At 45.2% G+C, this 20,249-nt stretch overlaps 1 protein-coding gene across 1 annotated transcript in view; it reads right to left on the bottom strand.

The window, feature by feature from the left end:
* The window catches only part of LOC147617368 (uncharacterized protein At5g02240-like), a 97,495-nt gene extending 77,598 nt beyond the window's left edge, over positions 1 to 19,897 (bottom strand). Inside the window, exons 1-2 of the mRNA XM_086775626.1 lie at positions 19,741 to 19,897; positions 19,360 to 19,631 (exon numbers count right to left, since the gene is read on the bottom strand). Of these exons, the coding sequence (XP_086631752.1) occupies positions 19,360 to 19,631; positions 19,741 to 19,795 (327 nt within the window). The 5' untranslated portion in view covers positions 19,796 to 19,897. The remainder of the gene's footprint in view (positions 1 to 19,359; positions 19,632 to 19,740) is intronic.
* Positions 19,898 to 20,249: the final 352 nt, after the last annotated feature.

The following is a 20,249-nucleotide window of genomic DNA, read 5'->3' as shown; positions in this document are numbered from 1 at the left end:
TAAATTTTCAGAGTTTGATGCTTTTGCAGAAGCATCATATGGTTGATAATATGCCGCCTCTTGAGTCTCCACCAAGACATGTATGTGAGGGGTGTATTTTGGGAAAGATGCAACGAAAACCATTCCCCAAAGATGGAGCTGTTAGAGCTGAAAGTAAATTACAGCTCATACAAGTGATGTATGTGGTCCAATGCGGACACCATCCATAGGGGGCATCTTTACTTCGTCACATTCATTGATGACTACTCCAGGTTTGCTTGGGCTTACCCTTTGAAAGCGAAAGCAGATGTGTTTACATGCTTTCGACACTTTGTAGCAATGGCTGAAAATATGTGTGGATGTAAAGTCCAAACACTCCGCTCAGATAGAGGTGGAGAATACATGTCAAATGCATTCAAGGATTATATGCTTCAAAAGGGCATCAAACACCAATGTATTGTGCCTTATACACCGCAGCAGAATGGTGTAGCTGAAAGGAAAAATAGATCTCTCATGGATGGAGATGGCAAGATGCATGGTGAAAGCACAAAAGTTGCCTCACAAATTTTGGATGGAAGCTATAATGTGTGCAACTCATGTGTTGAACAGGTGTCCACCAACAAAAGCTTTGAAAACCATAACACCATTTGAGGCTTGGTATAGCCGAAAGCCAACAGTGGATTATATGCGTACATTTGGGTGTTTGGCATATGCACATGTGCCAGAACAACTCCGAACAAAGCTAGATGACAAAGCAATTAAATGCATTTTTGTGGGCTACAGCAATGAAAACAAAGGATGCCGTCTTTATAATCCAACTACACGAAGGATTTTTGTCAGTAGAGATGTGGTATTTGCTGAAAATTCAAAACAGCCCATGTACAGCCTGTATAAAAGCAATGATACAGGCATACAGGACACGTTTGATGGACTTTTACCCATTGCAATTAGGGGGGATTCAGATCAGCCAGCCCCTACACAAGAAAATCCACATGTAGAACATGTGGACCAGCCAGCCATTCAGCCCCCTTCTATGGAAGAAGTGGAAGATCTTGTCAGGGAAGAGCAAACAGCCATAGACACAGCCAAGTCAGCGCCAAGATGGTTGCTGAAAACTTTGCAAGAAAGCAAACTTGCAGCTCCACTCACAGGTAGAACAAGGGCTAGTTCCAGCCATGATTTGAATGTACATCGTGGGGAGTCTGCATTCGCAATGGGTGGTCTCTTTGATTCAGAAGAGCCTTCTTCTTATGAAGAAGCACATGAGAATGAGCATTGGTTGCAAGCTATGCAAGCTGAAATTTCTTCTATCATGAAGAATAATACATGGGATCTTGTGGAATTGCCTAAAGGCAAGCATGTAATTGGAACGAAGTGGGTGTACAAAGTCAAAAGAAAGTTTGATGGTACTATTGACAGGTACAAAGCAAGACTTGTGGCTAAAGACTACTCCCAAAGGATGGAAAGTGCATCAATTGGACATCAAAACTGCATTCTTAAATGGGGATTTACAGAAGTATATGTAAATCAGCCCATTGGTTTTGTAGTTCCTGGTGAGGAACATAAAGTATGCAGGTTGCACAAAGCATTGTATGGGTTAAAGCAAGCTCCAAGAGCTTGGTATGATAAGATACATGCTCATCTAACCAGCCAAGGTTATGAGAATAGTCCAGCTGAAAGCACATTGTATCAGGATAATGTTGCAGATCTATTCACAAAGGCTTTACCTCGAGAAAAGTTTGAAGCTTTCCGCAAAGCTTTGGGCTTACTCTCATACAGAGAGTGATCTGCTACCTTGTACAGGTTCACACTTCCACTACAGGGGGGATTTGTAGGCATATGCTCACTTATGGTAGTGCTATGTGTGAACAGGGCTTAACCAAGGGCACTTTTTCCCATGTGAATTTTCCCCTTGGACATCAAGTATTTTGTACTTCTATATTATATGGATGTGGCACACATGCAAGGGTTGACTTGCATTTTGTGGATACCACACTTTTGGCTCTCTCTCTCATTTCTTGTGTGTGAGCTTCTCTACCCTGCACCTAACCCTAATGTGGAGGTTTGTGTGTGTGAGTGTGTGAGTCCAACACCCAACATGCTTAACCAAGGGCACTTTTTCCCATGTGGTTTTTTCCCTTGGACATCAAGTGTGAAAGGACACTCTAACATATAATATTTTGTACTTCTATATTATATGGATGTGGCACACATGCAAGGGTTGACTTGCATTTTGTGGATACCACACTTTTGGCTCTCTCTCTCTCTCTCTCATTTCTATGTGTGAGCTTCTCTACCCTGCACCTAACCCTAATGTGCAGGTTTGTGTGTGTGAGTGTGTGAGTCCAACACCCAACATTTGGTATCAGAGCCTTCCGTAATAAGTAAACATGATTTGTGTGTCCCTGAATCACAAATCCTGGAGGTTGCTCAACATATACTGACTCCTCTAAATCTCCGTTCAGAAAGGCAGATTTAACATCCATCTGAAAGAAAGGCCATCCAAAATGAGCAACCAAGGCTAAAACAATCCAAATGGTAGTCTACCTGGCTATATGTGCAAATGTCTCATCAAAGACCTCGCCAGCTTTCTAAGTATAACCACGAGCAAATAGGCGAGCTTTGTAATTATCCAAAGTACCATCAAAATAAAACTTGACTTTGAAATTCCATTTGACACAAATGACCTTCCGATGTAATGGGCATGGAACTAACTCCCAAGTTTTGTTCCGCTCGATAGAAGACATCTCTGCTTCCATAGCGTGTCACCACTGCGGCAAAGCAAGGGCCTCCTTGGGAGCCTCGGGCTCATCTATATCCTCATAAGAGCATAATTCACAGCATGACCGGAAGAAGCAAGCCGAGAAGATCTCCGAGGTCCAAAGGACGGAGAAGATGCCTAAGAATGCAACTAGCTATCAGAAAGGCCAGAGTCCTGTAATAATTTCTAGACCCACGGGGGTCGACCATGTTAGACATCATCCCCTACTTGCTGGCTTCCTATTTGGTGTCCTATTTTAGCCTATAGGGCTGACCATGTTAGTCTGAGGGGCTGGTCACCCCTCACATATATTTTCCCATTTTATGGAGTCCTGGGTATTTTCCTAGTTGTGTAGGTATTTTAACTCCAGTCGGCTGCCTTCATGTAGATATAGCCGCCATGCCTCCCTCATATTTCACTGCTTAGCATTGCTTGTCTAGCTTGTCTAGCTGTAGTCTCTCACTTTCGAGGTTCTCCCCTCTTGCTTAGGACATGTATTCCTTTTGGTGATGATATTGAGAGCAAGTTCTCACCTGTGTTTCCTCTCCATCTCTCTCTCTCACTCTCTCTCATATGTTTCCACTTTCCCTTCTTCCGCTACACATTTTATCATGGTATCAGAGCGCCGGTGATTGTCTGCTCCCTCCTCTACCACTTCAGATCTGCGTTTTTCTACCCATGGACAGATCTGTGTTTTTTCACCAGTTGAAGCTTGCGTTTCAGATTTTCAAGGGCTGATTCATCACCACTTCAGTGGGCTGCAGTTTCTTCTCTTCAGGGCGTCAGTTTGCAGCCTGTAGGCAGCCTGACATGGGCGTTTTTCTGGACACCAAACCTGCCCATCTTGGCAGCACCCTCCAGGGGTTCTCATGCGTTTTTTTTTTCAGGTTTGGACAGCAACATAGCTGTCCCAAACAGGCTGCGTTTTTGGCCTGTTTGGGCTTGCTTTCCCAGCCCTGATCTTGGAGCTCTCTAGGCTCCCCTTTGCCTGTCCCTTCTGGTTATCTTGTGCCATCCCTCCCCCCCCCCCCCCCCCCCCCCCCCTAATTGTTCTCTACAGCAGTTCTTGATCTAAGGCTTCAGCATTTCCATATTCAGCCCGTTCTACAGCCCCTTATACCTCTGCGTTTTCAGATTTGCAGCCATGGTTGCTGCGTTTTTCCTGAACCGATCTTGCTGGTACCTCTACCTTCAACTGGGCTTCATCTATTGGACCCGAAGGTACCTTCTCTTCAGCATTTTTCCTCATAGGAGGTGTGGACACTGGTTGACCTGAATTTTCAGGTTTGTAGCTCCTTGTTTGGCTGCGTTTTCTTCTCCAGTGGACACAGATCACTTGCAGAGGGGGTTTCTTGTTTGGATTGTGGCTTTGGAGACAGTTTGGTACTTGAGGAGGATCCTGAATTTCAGATTTCAGTTAGCGTTTTGCTGATTTTGGAGCATCTATACCTGTGTTTTGTTCCTGGCCTACACAGTTTCCCGGCTTCTACATGTTCCTTGCCTTCTGTTGGCGGTGGAGTGCTATTTTTTGCTAGATAGCAGTGTTTTGGCTGCATTTTGCTTCCCACAGGAGTTTTCTACACTCAAAGGGGGCCTTTCTCCGGCTACTTCACTTGAGGATCAGTTTCGGGAGCTGTTTTGTATCTCTGGAGACTTTCTTCTGTGACAGGAGTTTCCAGTTTTCAAGAGGAGAGCAGTGATCTTTTCAGAGATCCTGAGCTGAGTTTACTTTGTTCGAGCTTGTGTTCTTTGTAGTATTTGCAGAACAAGGAGGGTGTCTTTGCCCTTGCGGTGTGTTCCTTTCACATGGATCCTTTATTTGTTGCTGATTCTTGGGATCTGGTTCTTCTTCTGGAACAGTCTTCTGCTATCTGTGATACTTTTGAGGACTTTGTTACCACTCCAGTTTATATTCCTGCTTCCCTTCCTCATTGTGAGGAGTCTATCTCTGCATCTCTTTGTGATGCTTCTGAGGATGCCCCTCCCCCTGCTAGTTCTGCAAGTTTGTTGTTTTGGAGGATGGTTTTATGGACCCAATGGGATGCTTTGGATCTGTGGTTGCTAACTGTGCCTGGGACACAGTGGTACTTCCAGAGTTTTTGGATTTGGATCAGAATCAAATTGGGCTTATATGAAAGAATGGCTGCAAATCAAAAAAAACAGCAAATAGATCTTGCAAAGAAACACACGTGCAAAAGAACTGAAGTAGAAAACTTGTTATCTGCTGAAGTAGAGCACGAGGGCTGCTCGTAGGTGCATACAACCAACAGCTGAATAATGATGTGCTAATGATGCTAACCCAAGCCACCTATTTATAGATTGGACAAGAGTTGGTCGACCAGTATAAAAACAGTGGGCTAGCCGACTATGCAAAAAATACTAGAACAATGTCTAAAAAATAGACAAAAATAGTAGAAAAATATCTAAAATAAGATGAATGCATGGCCTCATAAATCAGGCCAGATACAGCATGAAATATGCACATATATGCCCAATCTGGAGATGATAATGCCAACACCTCCTCTTCAGCGCCAGATGGGCAGACCAACTCCAGCACGCTGAAGAAAGACCACCAAAGAAGCTCAAGGGAGCGGTTTGGTGAAGAGGTCAGCAAGATCGTCCTAAGTGGAACAATACTCAAGTCGAAGAAGACCAAGCTCAATCCAATACAGAACAAAATGATAGTGAACCTCAATGTGTTTGGAGCGGCCACGTATCACAGGATTCTGAGCTAAAGCAATGGCACTCTGAGAATCCGAGAAGATGACAACAAGGGAATCATCCGCACAACATAAAGGCTCCAAAATTTGATGTATCCATAACGCCTCGGCTGCGGAGAGAAGATAGGATTTGTACTCAGCCTCGGTAGAAGAAGCAGCAACAGTCCTCTGCTTCTGAGATTTCCAAGAGACCAATCCTGTCCCAAGCATGAAACAATATCCCGTAGTAGATCTCCGAGTATCAATGCAACCAGCCCAATCAACATCCGTAAAGCCCACCAAAGAAGAACCACCAGAATAAGTGATGCCATAATCTGATGTGCCACGAAGATACTAAACTCGCGGCGCTGAGTGCCCAGGGGACTAGGGCCTTTGACACACTTGTTGATACCATCAATGCATATTAAAACATTTAAACATTTAAAAGCTGGACAAAACATCCACAAATGCTGAAAATGGAGCTTGCACGTGTGACACCGCCTAGAGGCCGGAATGGGCCGACCCCCCCCCCTTGGAGTATTTTATTACCCAAGGAGAATAATTTCATGTACAAGCTTTGAGGGCCTTACTCTCCCCACGGGAGATGCCGGATTATCCATATACAAATGCCATAACACAGCCCAACACGAGGCAACCAAGCCGGAACATAGGCTGTAGAAATGCCGAGCCAACAACATAATCCATATAACTTCGTGTGGGTACTGATTCTTCCCCAAAAAAACCACGGGTCTTCATGCAATAGAGCTGGTACAGCAAGTACAACTCTCCATTCAACCGGTACAGCAGGTGCAATGGTTGGTACAGCCAGTACAATGGCTGGTACAGTAGGTACAGTGGCTGGTACAACAAGTACAAATGCTGGTACAGCATGTAGTGACTAGTACAACAAGTACAGTGGCTGGTACAGCAAGTACAAAAGCTGGTACAGCCGGTACATGGGTGGTACAACAAGTACAAGTACAAGGATTGGTACAACCAGTACAATGGTTGGTACAACAGGTACAAAGGCTGGTACAACAAGTACAATGGCTAGAAATCATAATAAATGATTAAATACCCTTGCCTTCAGTATTTCTTCGCGATGGAAGCCTCCAAAACAGTCCCCAACAGCCGGTATTCTTCATGGGCAGCCTTCAAGAGAGAGAGAAAGAGAGTAGCCATCATTACGGCAGCCTGTAACAGTGGTAGAGGCTAGTGTGCAGCAAGAGAGCCTCTTTTAATCAAGAGAGAGGGCTCCAATTTATAGATTTGGGCCTCCCATGAGCTAAAATGGCAAGAGAAGGCTACAATGACAAGTGGAGAGCCACACAATAGCTGGAGTGACAAGTGTCAGGCCACTTGTCTCACTTTGATCCACTTTCTAACAAGTGTCAGACCACTTGTCTCACTTTCGGTCCACTTTCTTGCCACATGTCCCAATCTAAGAGATGGGTCCTTCCATAAACTTTCTCTAAAAATATCCCAACTGGTAGACATTCTGTCATAGGCACTTTGCCAACTCTTGGTATCTGCTCAATTCCAGATGTAATGACGCGAACAGAATTTTAGGAGTGTGGTCCTTTGTATTCTAGGATAATCCCCCATTCCCAAAGCTTGTACTTTCCAAATATTTAGGCATCGTGGAGTCCACCAGACCCCTGGCTAGTGACATCCTCCCCAGCTTCTTAAAAGTTGTCCGCAACTTTAAGCTTCAAGCCATATATTCAAGATATAATCATGTCCCATCGAGTGGGCAAGACGAGACAGTCTCAAAAATCCAATATAACTGAAAAATCCATGTCCCAAAGAAATGGGTGAGACTAAATAAGTCTCCATAATAGCAATATTAAAATCATGTCCCAAAATAAATGGACGAGAATTCCATGGAAGATATGCTAGACATAGGCACAAGAGCCAATTGTGTCTCAATCACCAATATCAATGAGCACAAACCATGGTGACAAAAAAGCTGGTTCTCCATAGTTCTGGCAATCCTTTCTCCCTATCCCAACAATCCCCATGTTCTCCCATACAATCCCGACTCTGATCAACAAGCATGGTGTGGAAACAATGAAACACTCACTCCACAATCGCAACACGAATCCACGTGTATGGTGGAGTGTTCATTGAATTGCCCTCTCACAATCCCAACATGAATCCACATGCATGGTGAGCTGAACAATGAACCTCTTGGCCTCTGTATGGGGAGATAGTGATTCTAATATGGCATAAAGATAAATAATTCCATGTCCCTGATGGGGAGAAACCTGCTGTTAGGGTTTACAGCTCACATTCATGGGAGACATACACAGAGAAGCAAGGGAGAGAGAGAGAGAGAGTTGTGGGGATAAGTCAACTCATGAAAGCATGAGTGTGTGACTCCCCTATCACACATGTATATTGCACTAGTACACATAGTGCACTTAGTACATTAAAAGTACTAAGTGTACTATGTACTATAACTTAGAGGCTTGTACACACTATAAGGGTGGGCATAACGCCTTTACCCCAACAACCTCCCACTTAAAGGCAAAGTGCCCTTAAGTAAAGGAAAAGAAAAAAAAAATCAGCATGTACATGATAATATACAAGGCCATATCAAGGCTGAAAATGGCCTCATCCAATGCCCATCAAGTGTCTGCAATGAGCAAACCGCTCCGGAGGCAAACTCTTCGTCAACAGATCAGCCGGGTTGTCATCCGTATGAATCTTAACAAGCTGAATTTGCTTGTTCTCTATCACCTCTCTGATGAAGTGATACTTCACATCCACATGCTTCGTCTTTGCATGAAAAACAGGGTTCTTTGCCAACTGAATGGCACTCTGACTGTCACAATGCAACAATGGAATATCCCCTGTATAACCCAAATCAACCACTAACCGAGATAGCCATAATGCCTCCTTGCAAGCCTCTGTGGCTGCAATATACTCGGCCTCTGTAGTAGATAAGGCTGTGCACTTCTGCATCCTGGATATCCATGACACAGCACCTCCTGTGAATGTAAAGACATAACCGGTAGTAGACTTCCGGTTATCTGGATGACCGGCATAATCCGAATCCGTGTAACCATGCACTAATGCATCCTGTTTGCCAAAGCAAATGCACAAATCCTGTGTGCCCTTCAGGTATCTCATGACACCTTTCACTGCTTCCCAATGCTTCTTGCCAGGGTTGGCCATGTATCTAGAAACCACTCCCACTGCAAATGCAATGTCCGGCCTAGTAGCAACCATGGCATACATGAGACTGCCACAAGCTGAAGCATACGGAATCTTGGCCATATCAGCCCTGTCACTATCCGACTATGGGCTGTCCATAGCACTGAGTTTCACATATGGAGGCAAAGGAGTACTAGCTTTCTTCCCCCCGTCCATATTGAACCTCTGCAAGACTTTGCCAATGTATTCCTTCTGAGACAAATACAACACATGCTGATTTCTGTCCCGAAGTATCCGCATACCCAAAATGTGATTTGCATCACCCAAATCCTTCATATCAAAGGTTTGATGCAGCCTCTGCTTTAAGGCATCCATCTCTTTACGAGATTTTCCGGCAATCAACATATCATCAACATACAAAATGAGAATCAAGAGACTGCCATCCAAAGCTTTCTTGGTGTACAAGCAGTGATCTATGTCACTTCTCCTGAATTTCTGAGATTTCATGAATGTATCAAATTTATGATACCATTCTCTTGGTGCCTGTTTGAGCCCATAAAGACTCTTTTTCAGCTTGCATACAAGCTTCTCCTTTCCACTTACTGCATAACCCTCTGGCTGCTGCATATATATCTCCTCATGGAGATCACCGTGAAGAAAAGCAGTCTTCACATCCATCTGAATCAAGTCCAGATCATCATGTGCAACCAAAGCTAACACAGCTCTAAGTGTGGTCATTTTGACCACTGGAGAGAAGATCTCCTCAAAGTCCACACCATATTCCTGCTTGAAGCCCTTAGCCACTAACCTGGCTTTGTATCTTGGCTTAGCATCTGATGCAACTTTGAGCCTGTATACCCACTTGCATGGCAAAACCTTCTTGCCTGCAGGCAAATGCACCAATTTCCATGTTCCATTTTTGTGCAGAGAATCCATCTCTGACTTCATGGCACGCTCCCATAGAGCCTTGTCTGCCCTCTGTAAAGCCTCTTCGTAACATGAGGGCTCCCCACAGTCAGTTAGCATCAAGTAGTCAACCCCTGGAACAAACCTGTCAGGGGCTCTGGAGGGTCTAGTGGACCTCCGTACCCAATGACCATCATTTGCAGGTTGCTGTCCAGCCTGCATATCACCCATTGGTGGCTCCTGTTCCATGCCATAAGGCTGAAAAATCATGCCCGGTATATCCTCCAACTGTGGTATATCCATAGGGATATCTTCTGCCATATCTGGCTGTCCATTTGGACCATTTTCAGCACCATTTAAGGGCTGGTTTTCCTGCTGTAATGGCTGATTTACAGCCCTTTGTTGTTGTCCATGATGTCCATCGTCATCAAAGATGACTCTGCCAGGCTCCTGTTGCCTTGCAGGCTCCTTATACATGCATGTTTCATCAAAAATGACATCATTGCTGCGTATGATCTTTCTATTCATGGGATCCCAAAGTCTATACCCCATTTCACCTCTGTCACCATATCCTAGGAATATGCATTTATGAGACTTAGGATCAAGTTTGGTGCGCATTTCCCTGCGTATGTGCACGTACGCAACGCAACCAAACACTCTCAAGTGCTTGTATGACGGAGGCTTCCCTGTCCATACTTCTTCTGGCACTTTCCCACCAAGCCTCGTGTTAGGTGACCTATTTATAAGGTGTACGGCTGTCATAACAGCTTCAGCCCAAAAACCATGAGGTAATGCAGCATGTGACAACATAGAACGGACCTTCTCCTGTATGGTCCTGTTCATCCTCTCTGCTGTCCCGTTTTGTGGAGGATCATAAGGAGTAGAAAGCTCCCTCTTGATGCCTTTAGCATCACAAAAGTCCTGAAACTGTTTGGACATATACTCTCCACCATTGTCGGAACGCAAAGCCTTCAGTGTTTTGCCAGTTTGATTCTCAACAAGAGCAACAAACTTCTCAAACACTGAGAATGTATCACTCTTCAAACGAAGAGGATAAACCCACACCTTGCGTGTGGCATCATCTATAAAAGACACAAAGTATTTTGCCCCTCCCAAAGAAAGCTGAGGCATCTCACATACATCTGTATGCACAAGCTCTAACTGAGCATCTTTCTGTCCAAGAGCTTGCACTGTAGTTGCCTACCATATATACAATGCTCACAAAACTGAAAACTTGAAAACTTTAGAGAAGGCAAGTAACCCAAACGAGACAATTGCTCCATTCCCTTGACACTCATGTGTCCCAACCGGCTATGCCACATAGAAATTTCCGGCAGCTCGGTTGCATTTACATTAGCATGGTGACAAACACCTGCATGCATGAAATAAAGAGTGTCCACCTTAGAGCCTCTGGCAACAACCAGTGAGCCCTTACTAATCTTCCACTTTCCACTACCAAATGTGGTAACATAATCAGCATCATCAAGCTGTCCAGTAGAAAGCAGATTCTTCTTGATCTCAGGCACATGCCTGACATCATGGAGCATAAGCTGTGAGCCATCTGAAAATACAAGCCTCACATCACCTCTGCCAAGAATTTTGCATGCATGGTTATCACCCAAATAAACCACTCCTTCATTGCCAGCAGTGTACCTGACAAACAAGTCTCTGCAACCTGTGACATGAAAGGAGGCACCTGAATCAATGATCCATGAGTGCATACCATGACCACCTGTAAGAAGTGAATGGGCATCAAGTGAAGACGTAAAGAGGACCTCATCCTCACTGCCACCTGCATGTGACACATTGATTTCTTCGATCTTGACTCCACTTTTGCCCTTTGGCTTTACATCTTTGGCTTCATCCTTCTCTTTGTCTTTGCCTTTTTCCCTTTTCTTTCTGATCATTTTTCCATTTGTAGCATTGCTTTTTAATGTGTCCCTTCTTGCCACAATAATGGCATTCCAAATCCTTTTTGGAGCGAGACTTGCTCCTTCCCCTTTCTTGGCTTTTCCCCCTTTGCTGGGATCTCCCACGTGCATTCATTGCATTGGACTTTCCAACAGAGTTGTTCTTCCTGTTCATCTCTTCTTGAAGAAGAGCACCCTCAACATCTGCATATGACAGCATAGCATGCGAATTACTAGTGGCTATCCTGAATGTGTCCCAACTCTCTGGCAAAGTGCATAAAAGAAAAGTGGCTTTGAACTCATCGTCCATTGCCAACTTTTGATTGATGACCTGGCTGACAATACCATTAAACTCATTTAGATGGGCTGTCATAGAAGCCCCTTCCTTCATCTGAAGACCTATGAGTTTCTTCAACCAATACACTTTGCTTGAGGCACTTTGTTGGGCATACAAGTCCTGCAATCTCTGCCACATTCCCCAAGCTGTCTTCTCTTCACGAATGCTGAAAAGTAATGAGTCTGACACAGACAACATGATAGTAGATCTTGCCAGCTCATCCATATCTTCCCACTCTTCAGCCGTAAGAGAAGCGGGCATCACACCCCTTTCTTTGATAGGCTTGTGCTGCTTTTTCTGAAGCAACACATTGTAGCACTGGGTTTGCCAAATATCATAATTCTGCGAGCCTTCAAGCTTCTTGATGTGAAGCAATGAAGAGCTCTCACCTGTGGTTGCCATAGCAAAATGCAACCTGTAATGCCTGACTCCCTGCAAATGTGCAAACACTGCACCCAAGATGTGCAAACACTGCACCCAAAGCACACAAAGTGCTCACAAATGTTCTCCCAAGCTTTATCTCCCACTGCGGAAGCAAGAATGCAACTTTTCTCCCACTTTTTGTGATGAAAACACCAAAATCTGGTTGCTGCAGATTTTGGACAGCACCTTGAATGTGCTCTTTTGCCCTTCCAAAGTACTGTACAGCAGTACTAAGCGCTCACCAATGATGTACCAAACCTGTACCGGCAATTTCAGCAGCTGAATTTGAACCTTTTGATCACTCAAAACAGTGTACAGCCATGCCAAAACATGCACAAAGCTGTGCCAAATCTGTACCAGCAGGTACAGTAGCAATAAATGCTCTCCTGGCTGTCCAAATGAGTGAAAATCAGATTTTTACAGTCACGAACACTGCATAAAACAGTCCCGAACAGAAATTGGGCAAAAGCCCCTTGACTGCAAGCTGATTTTTGAGGATTCAAGGCATAAATGTCTTGCCTGCTGCTTTGCCAAGCTCAACAAGCATACAAACTTGAAAAGCCCCTTGATTTGAGATCAATTTCTGATCATGCATGGTACATTGACGCACATGAAGGCATCCAGAGTGTTCAAGATGCTTCCCCCTGGCCACATATACATCAAATACATGAAAGCCCCTTGATTTACAGGCACATTGAGTGCTTGTAAGGCATCAACACATTATCCACAGCATCAAATGCGATTGCCTGCATGCAAATCAACCAAATCGGCACAAAAGCCCCTTGATTTGCACTGCAATTTGCTGCAATTTGCTGCAATTTTGCCCAAATGTGCAATTTTTCACATCATACAGCATGTATGAGTGCTTAATTGCACAATTACATCAAAAGCCCCAAATTTCGACATCCAATTTTTTGCAAATTGATCCTGATTTGACCAATTTCCTGCAAATTTATCCTGATTGTGACCAATGTCACCCAATTTTGCCAATTTTGCTCAAAAAATTGAGCAATTGGGCACCTGTACCTGCTCAATTGATTACTGTATTTGCTCAATTGCAAATCCCAAAAAAAATTGAAGCAGAATACCTTGAAATTTTTTTGATTTATCTTCAATTTGCAGGCTGTTGCAGGAGATGGGGGCAATTCTTGCTGCTGCAGATTGTTGGTGCAGAAAGAGTGCTGCACGATGATGATGCTGCAATTTGCTGAATTTGGTGTTGCTTGGGCTGGTCACAGATGTGGTCCTGTTTGGGAAGGCGAAGGACCCTGTCTTTGGCGTAGAGGAGAAAGTGACGTGAAGGGGCGTCTGCCAGGTGCTCCTTGCTCACCAGCGATGCTTCTGTTCGCTACGACGCTTGCACTGCTCAAGCGATCACCAGCGCCCAGTCTACGCCCAGCTTCACGATCAGCTCTACACGACGAGGGCAGCATGGCGAAAGCATCACGCACACCGCTTCGTCAACTTCTTCACTCGACTGCTTCTTCGCCCGCCTGCTTCTTCGCTCGCCTGCCTAGAGGCTTACGTGGCCTATTATTTTGACGCCTTGTAGCGCTACGAGCTCGCCTTTACCTATCGGCCTGCTTCGCCTGTGTTCAGCGCAATAGTGGCTGCCGGCCACCTTTTCCTTCCGCCCACCTGCCTGCTACTGCTGTCCTCGCTTGGCTGTTGGGCAGCTGGGGCACCCCACGCAGCTGGCTGGGCAGCAGCCAGAAAAGATACAGGCAACTCTGTCAGAGATTCAGCAGGCGACCAGTTCAAGAAAAATTCAGCAGGCGACCAGCTCCAAGAGAGGTTCAACAGGCGACCTTGCTCTGATACCAGTTGATGGGGAGAAACCTGCTGTTAGGGTTTACAGCTCACATTCATGGGAGACATACACAGAGAAGCAAGGGAGAGAGAGAGAGAGAGTTGTGGGGATAAGTCAACTCATGAAAGCATGAGTGTGTGACTCCCCTATCACACATGTATATTGCACTAGTACACATAGTGCACTTAGTACATTAAAAGTACTAAGTGTACTATGTACTATAACTTAGAGGCTTGTACACACTATAAGGGTGGGCATAACGCCTTTACCCCAACAGTCCCAAATAAATGGACGAGACAAAACAGTCCCATAAGTCCAGATATCATAATCATGTCCCAAGTAAATGGGCGAGACAAATCAGTCCCATAAGTCCAGATATCATAACCCATGTCCCAAGTAAATGGGTGAGACAAATCAGTCTCCTGCCAACAAGGCATCGGTCCACATGACCCTTGGCATAGACATAAGTCCCGTGCCAACCAGGCGTCATGTCCACTTTACCACTTGCACTCCGTGTTGGTACTCTGACCACACACCTTGGATGAGAGGTGGGCTCAAGTAACAAGATAAAACAATCACTCGCAGGTATAGATAACCTGGTGTTCCATAAGCATTTCTGCTACACATAGTTTATAGGCATTTCGGCCACCAACTCACACTACCCTCTCAAGTGCCCATGTTCCCTTCCATCTGCTCTCTATTATTCCACCCAGATATGGTAGAAACAATCTTCAAGAGAGCACGTAGGACAAGAGAACACTACACACGGTATGTTGTGCTCGACACTACCCTCTGAAGTGCCCATGTTCCCTTCCATCTGCTCTCTATTGTTCCACCCACACATGGTAGAAACAATCTTCAAGAGAGCACGTAGGACAAAAGAACACTACACACGGTATGTGAACCATGAGTTTCATAAGTCCAATGCATCCCAAATAAAGGAAGCCAAAAAGAATAATCCATAAACCTGAGGATAGTCCAGGAATCCATAGACCTGTATACCATAACTCTTGCCACATACTCCGTGCTAACCACACACCTTCGAGTAGAGATGGACTTTATCTGTAAAAGCATCATATCCATGAGAGATCCAAATATTTCTTAAAGGGAGTCATAAACAATGTTTCCCTGAAACCATCTCAAGGCAAACACCACCACCTTTCTCCTTGCATGGCTATACAAGGATCAGTGAACATCAAAAACACTTCATAGTAAATAGCAACAGCACCAACTTTGCAAACTCAAAGTATACTTAGCTTTTCTTTGCCAGGTTGGTCATGAAGCCAAAAGAAATATCTTGTCACCATATCCTTCAGATATCCTGAGATATATCTCCATATAGCTTACCTGTAAGCTTGATAATATAATCCACAATATCCATATGGAAAGAGTGCTAAACGTGTGCACATGAAGCCAACTCCACACTTCCAAGATAAAATTTTGTGAATTCATAAATCCTTAGATCAACAAGCTGTCTACTGCTCATGCTCTTGCTTCATAAGCTATGAAACGGCTGGCCATGCTTAACAGCAATGATGGTAAGTATGGTCCCCACTTGAGATCTTTTCTCTTTCTTATTGATAGAAGGAAGCCTCCGCTTCCAAGAAAGCCTATGCTCTGATACCAATGAAACTCGCGGCGGTGAGTGCCCGGGGGACTAGGGCCTTTGACACACTTGTTGATACCATCAATGCATATTAAAACATTTAAACATTTAAAAGCTGGACAAAACATCCACAAATGCTGAAAATGGAGCTTGCACGTGTGACACCGCCTAGAGGCCGGAATGGGCCGACCCCCCCCTTGGAGTATTTTATTACCCAAGGAGAATAATTTCATGTACAAGCTTTAAGGGCCTTACTCTCCCCACGGGAGATGCCGGATTATCCATATACAAATGCCATAACACAGCCCAACACGAGGCAACCAAGCCGGAACATAGGCTGTAGAAATGCCGAGCCAACAACATAATCCATATACCTTCGTGTGGGTACTGATTCTTCCCCAAAAAAACCACGAGTCTTCATGCAATAGAGCTGGTACAGCAAGTACAACTCTCCATTCAGCCGGTACAACAGGTACAATGGTTGGTACAGCCGGTACAGTGGCTAGTACAGTAGGTACAGTGGCTGGTACAGCCGGTACGGTGGCTAGTACAGCAAGTGCAGCAAGTACAAATGCTGGTACAACATGTAGTGACTAGTACAACAGGTACAGTGGCTGGTACAGTAAGTACAAAAGCTGGTGCAGCCGATACATGGGTGGTACAGCAAGTACAACAAGTACAAGGATTGGTACAGCCAGTACAATGGCTGATACAACAGGTACAAAGGCTAGTACAACAAGTACAATGGCTAGAAATCATAATAAATGATTAAATACCCTTGCCTTCAGTATTTCTTCGCGATGGAAGCCTCCAAAACAGTCCCCAACAGCCGGTATTCTTCATGGGCAGCCTTCAAGAGAGAAAGAGAGTAGCCATCATTAGGGCAGCCTGTAACAGTGGTAGAGGCTAGTGTGCAGCAAGAGAGCCTCTTTTAATGAAGAGAGAGGGCTCCAATTTATAGATTTGGGCCTCCCATGAGCTAAAATGGCAAGAGAAGGCTACAATGATAAATGATTAAATACCCTTGCCTTCAGTATTTCTTCGCGATGGAAGCCTCCAAAACAGTCCCCAACAGCCGGTATTCTTCATGGGCAGCCTTCAAGAGAGAAAGAGAGTAGCCATCATTAGGGCAGCCTGTAACAGTGGTAGAGGCTAGTGTGCAGCAAGAGAGCCTCTTTTAATGAAGAGAGAGGGCTCCAATTTATAGATTTGGGCCTCCCATGAGCTAAAATGGCAAGAGAAGGCTACAATGACAAGTGGAGAGCCACACAATAGCTGGAGTGACAAGCGTGAGGCCACTTGTCTCACTTTGATCCACTTTCTAACAAGTGGTAGGCCACTTGTCTCACTTTTGGTCCACTTTCTTGTTTGCCACATGTCCCAATCTAAGAGATGGGTCCTTCCATAAACTTTATCTCTAAAAATATCCCAACTGGTAGACATTCTGTCATAGGCACTTTGCCAACTCTTGGTATCTGCTCAATTCCAGATGTAATGACGCGAACATAATTTTCATCGGAGTCGGGCCAAAAATAGCAACTCTCCTAAATTTTAGGAGTGTGGTCCTTTGTATTCTAGGATAATCCCCCATTCCCAAAGCTTGTACTTTCCAAATATTTAGGCATCGTGGAGTCCACCAAACCCCTGGCTAGTGACAGATACCGAAGCACTCTCAAAGCTGCCTGCCAATGAGATCTCCGAGCTGCTGAAGAGAACTGGCTGAGTACGCTCATAGCATAAGAGAGATCCGGTCGGGTGTTGACAAGATAAAGCAAGGAGCCAACTAACTGCCAGTATTCTGTGGAATCCACCAAAGGTGTATCATCCTCCTTAGACAATTTCGCATTGGGATCCATAGGACGAGAGAAAAGAGCAATCTGTCAAACCATAAGTTGCAAGCAACTTCTTCACATACTTCTCCTCGGAAATGAAGATGCAATCATTTCTCTGCCAAACCTCCAAATCAAGAACTGCTCTGTGGAGCTCCTCTCTAAGGAAACCATGCCTCTGAAAGCACTGTGGACTCCCCAAACTGTGGATGTTCCATGAGACAATCCACATAACTAAGATCGGTGGGAAGAGGAATTGTCTAAACTACCTTCCACTCGAAGAGTCTTGGGCATGGGTTTCGATGGAGAGTAATCACTGTCGGTCTTGGGGTAGATAAGTTGGAGCCACGCAAGCGCTTTTCTCCGTACTACTGGTTCAATCAATTCCAAGAATCTCCGCGCTAGATGGGCATGAATCCTAGCCTCCATATGGAGCCACTCTGTTTGAGCCCTGGAGTATGCATCCTTTGGACTCCACCTGTCACAGTGCAGGTATCTGTAGGAGAGGGAAAGTGGTACTGCCACTGAAACATGAAGAAGCACAAAGAGCAGCACCTCCAAGCTGGAGGACACCACCTCCCTGGCCTGATCTCTGGGCCCGATCCTCCCAACTCCACCCGAGAGGTGGGTAAGCACATCACTGATATGCAAGCCATTCAAATGATGCAAGAGATCAATGGCCTGCCCCTTAATAGCGGTGGACACCGACTCCGTGCTCCAGTCCGTCCCTTGTGCTGCACTTAGTGGGAAAGAGATGATCATCGTGCTACTCTCTAGGGTGGACAGTCTAGAGTGATACAACATTACACATGCGAATGGGAACCCGTCTCCTCGAACATACCAGCTCCTTCAACGGGAAGGCATCGGAAGAAGCTGTAGTCAACTGGCTGCCCCAGCACCCTCAGGGGCCTGCCTAACGACTCTGGAGGCAGAGGTGAGGCAGCGATGGCCATCTCTACCGGCTCCCGAAACGATGGATCAACCGGCGGACTAAGCTGGCTGGCTGCCTCCGCTTCAGGCCCGAGGGCAGCGGGAATGTTCTGGAAAGGCGGAAAAGAGGGGAGGGGGTATCTGCCTCCAAATCCCTAATCTCAAGCCCCCCTAACCCCGCTGGATTAGTTCCCTAATCCATAGATTAGTGTCCATGTACATAACATTCTACCTGGGAAAAGAGACAGCAAGATCTGTCTCTTGTAGCACACTACTGTAGCAAATATTGTTGGGAAAGCATAGAGTTTTGCAAAATACACTTGAAATTCGGGACCATTGCGGCAGCGTACACACCTAATTCAAGTGTGGTGAGCTTGGGCACTTTATTGTTTTCTAAGACGGAAGAGGGATTGACAGAGAATAAGAGTTCAGGATGGGTCAGGATTAATGGGGAAGAAGGAAGCAAGGCAGATGTGCAGGCTCAGACTGACAGCAAGGGAACAAGCATGTGAGAGAGTACTGGAGTAATATGTAACAGGTTGGGAATTTCAGCCAGAATGGTGAACATGACTTATGTCCTCACTGTTCCCTCCTGGTTAACGGCCAGATAGTGGGCAGGTTTGTTTTGAAGAGATCAGTCAGGCAAGGGTGTCCTATTGCTACTCGCCCACTTATTCTCGCAGTCAAGAGAGCTCAGAGGGAAGGCTGTGCAACACATGCTTTGGTTTTATCCAGGTATCAATAACATGACGGCTTCTGTCTCCCAGTGGCTACAGAGAGCAGGGGGGATTCAACTTTCAAACTTAAGTTCGCTACTAGCCAACCAATTGTTACAAAGACTCTGTTTGGTTTCATGGAAACATTATGATGTGATGAAAATACATAACTCTAATTTAGCTCTCACTTCTGAAGCCGGCTAGTTTGAGAGGTAAACTAATGACGTCACCTGCCCATCTTCAAAACCTAGGTGCTTACAAGGTGCATGAGCAACTTAGAAAGCAATTGTTTACCTGCTCAGGGTACGCCCCGTCTTCGTAGTAGAACTCGGGGCGCCCTCCTTTGCTTGGATCGAAGCCTGGCTTCATCTGGGGGGCAGCACTGGTGAGGATGATGAGCACATCCACGCCCACGAAGACCGGACCCAGACTCTCTGCTTGAGTGATGTTGGCTATGTACACATCCTCGCCCCCTCCGATCTTCGCCTTGCTAGCATCCGATCTCACAAGCCCTCTCACACAAAACTTGTCTGCCCTCTGCTTCAGCTTCTCATATACAATTTGTCCTGCAGCAAAGTGGACACAACATCATCATCATCCCCTCTCTCTCTCTCTCTCTCATATATGCCCTACCGACGTTAATACCCCTCTCTCTCTCTCTCTCATATACCTTACCGGTTCTTCCACCAGCACCTGTGACTAGAACTGTTGTCGCAGCAGAGTCTGCCATTATAGAAGTAAAGGCGCGCTACTTGAGAATGCGAGTTTCTGGGTTCTTATTAATCTAGGAAGAGGAAGCTGCCACTTGTCCAATTCATAGCTTTGTTGCTATAACCAATCCTTTGGGAGCCTCAGGACTAAGTGCCACAGGGTCTTAAAAACCCTTGTCAAGTGACATCATTGGATGGCATTGATCAAAATTAACGACATTTTTTTTTGGACCGTCAGATAAAGTAAACTAGGGCAAGTAAATTAAGGATGAAAAACATAGAATATAATGGCTTGAAATCACATGGTTTTGTTGCTTGAAGATATAGTGTAGTGATAAGATGTTTCCAATGGTGACCCAACATATCGAGTATAAATCCTCTTTTGCACATAACATCTTGCTCCAAAATTTTCTAAGTCCCAAACCCAAATTCACCCTCATTCCATCATGCAAACTAGGAAGTAAACTATGCCCA

This window comes from Cibotium barometz, chromosome 36 (assembly GCF_041138505.1).
Source record: "Cibotium barometz isolate CiBa-2024 chromosome 36, ASM4113850v1, whole genome shotgun sequence".
In the NCBI taxonomy this organism is placed as follows: domain Eukaryota; kingdom Viridiplantae; phylum Streptophyta; class Polypodiopsida; order Cyatheales; family Cibotiaceae; genus Cibotium; species Cibotium barometz.
This window is presented reverse-complemented; position numbering and strand designations above follow the sequence as displayed.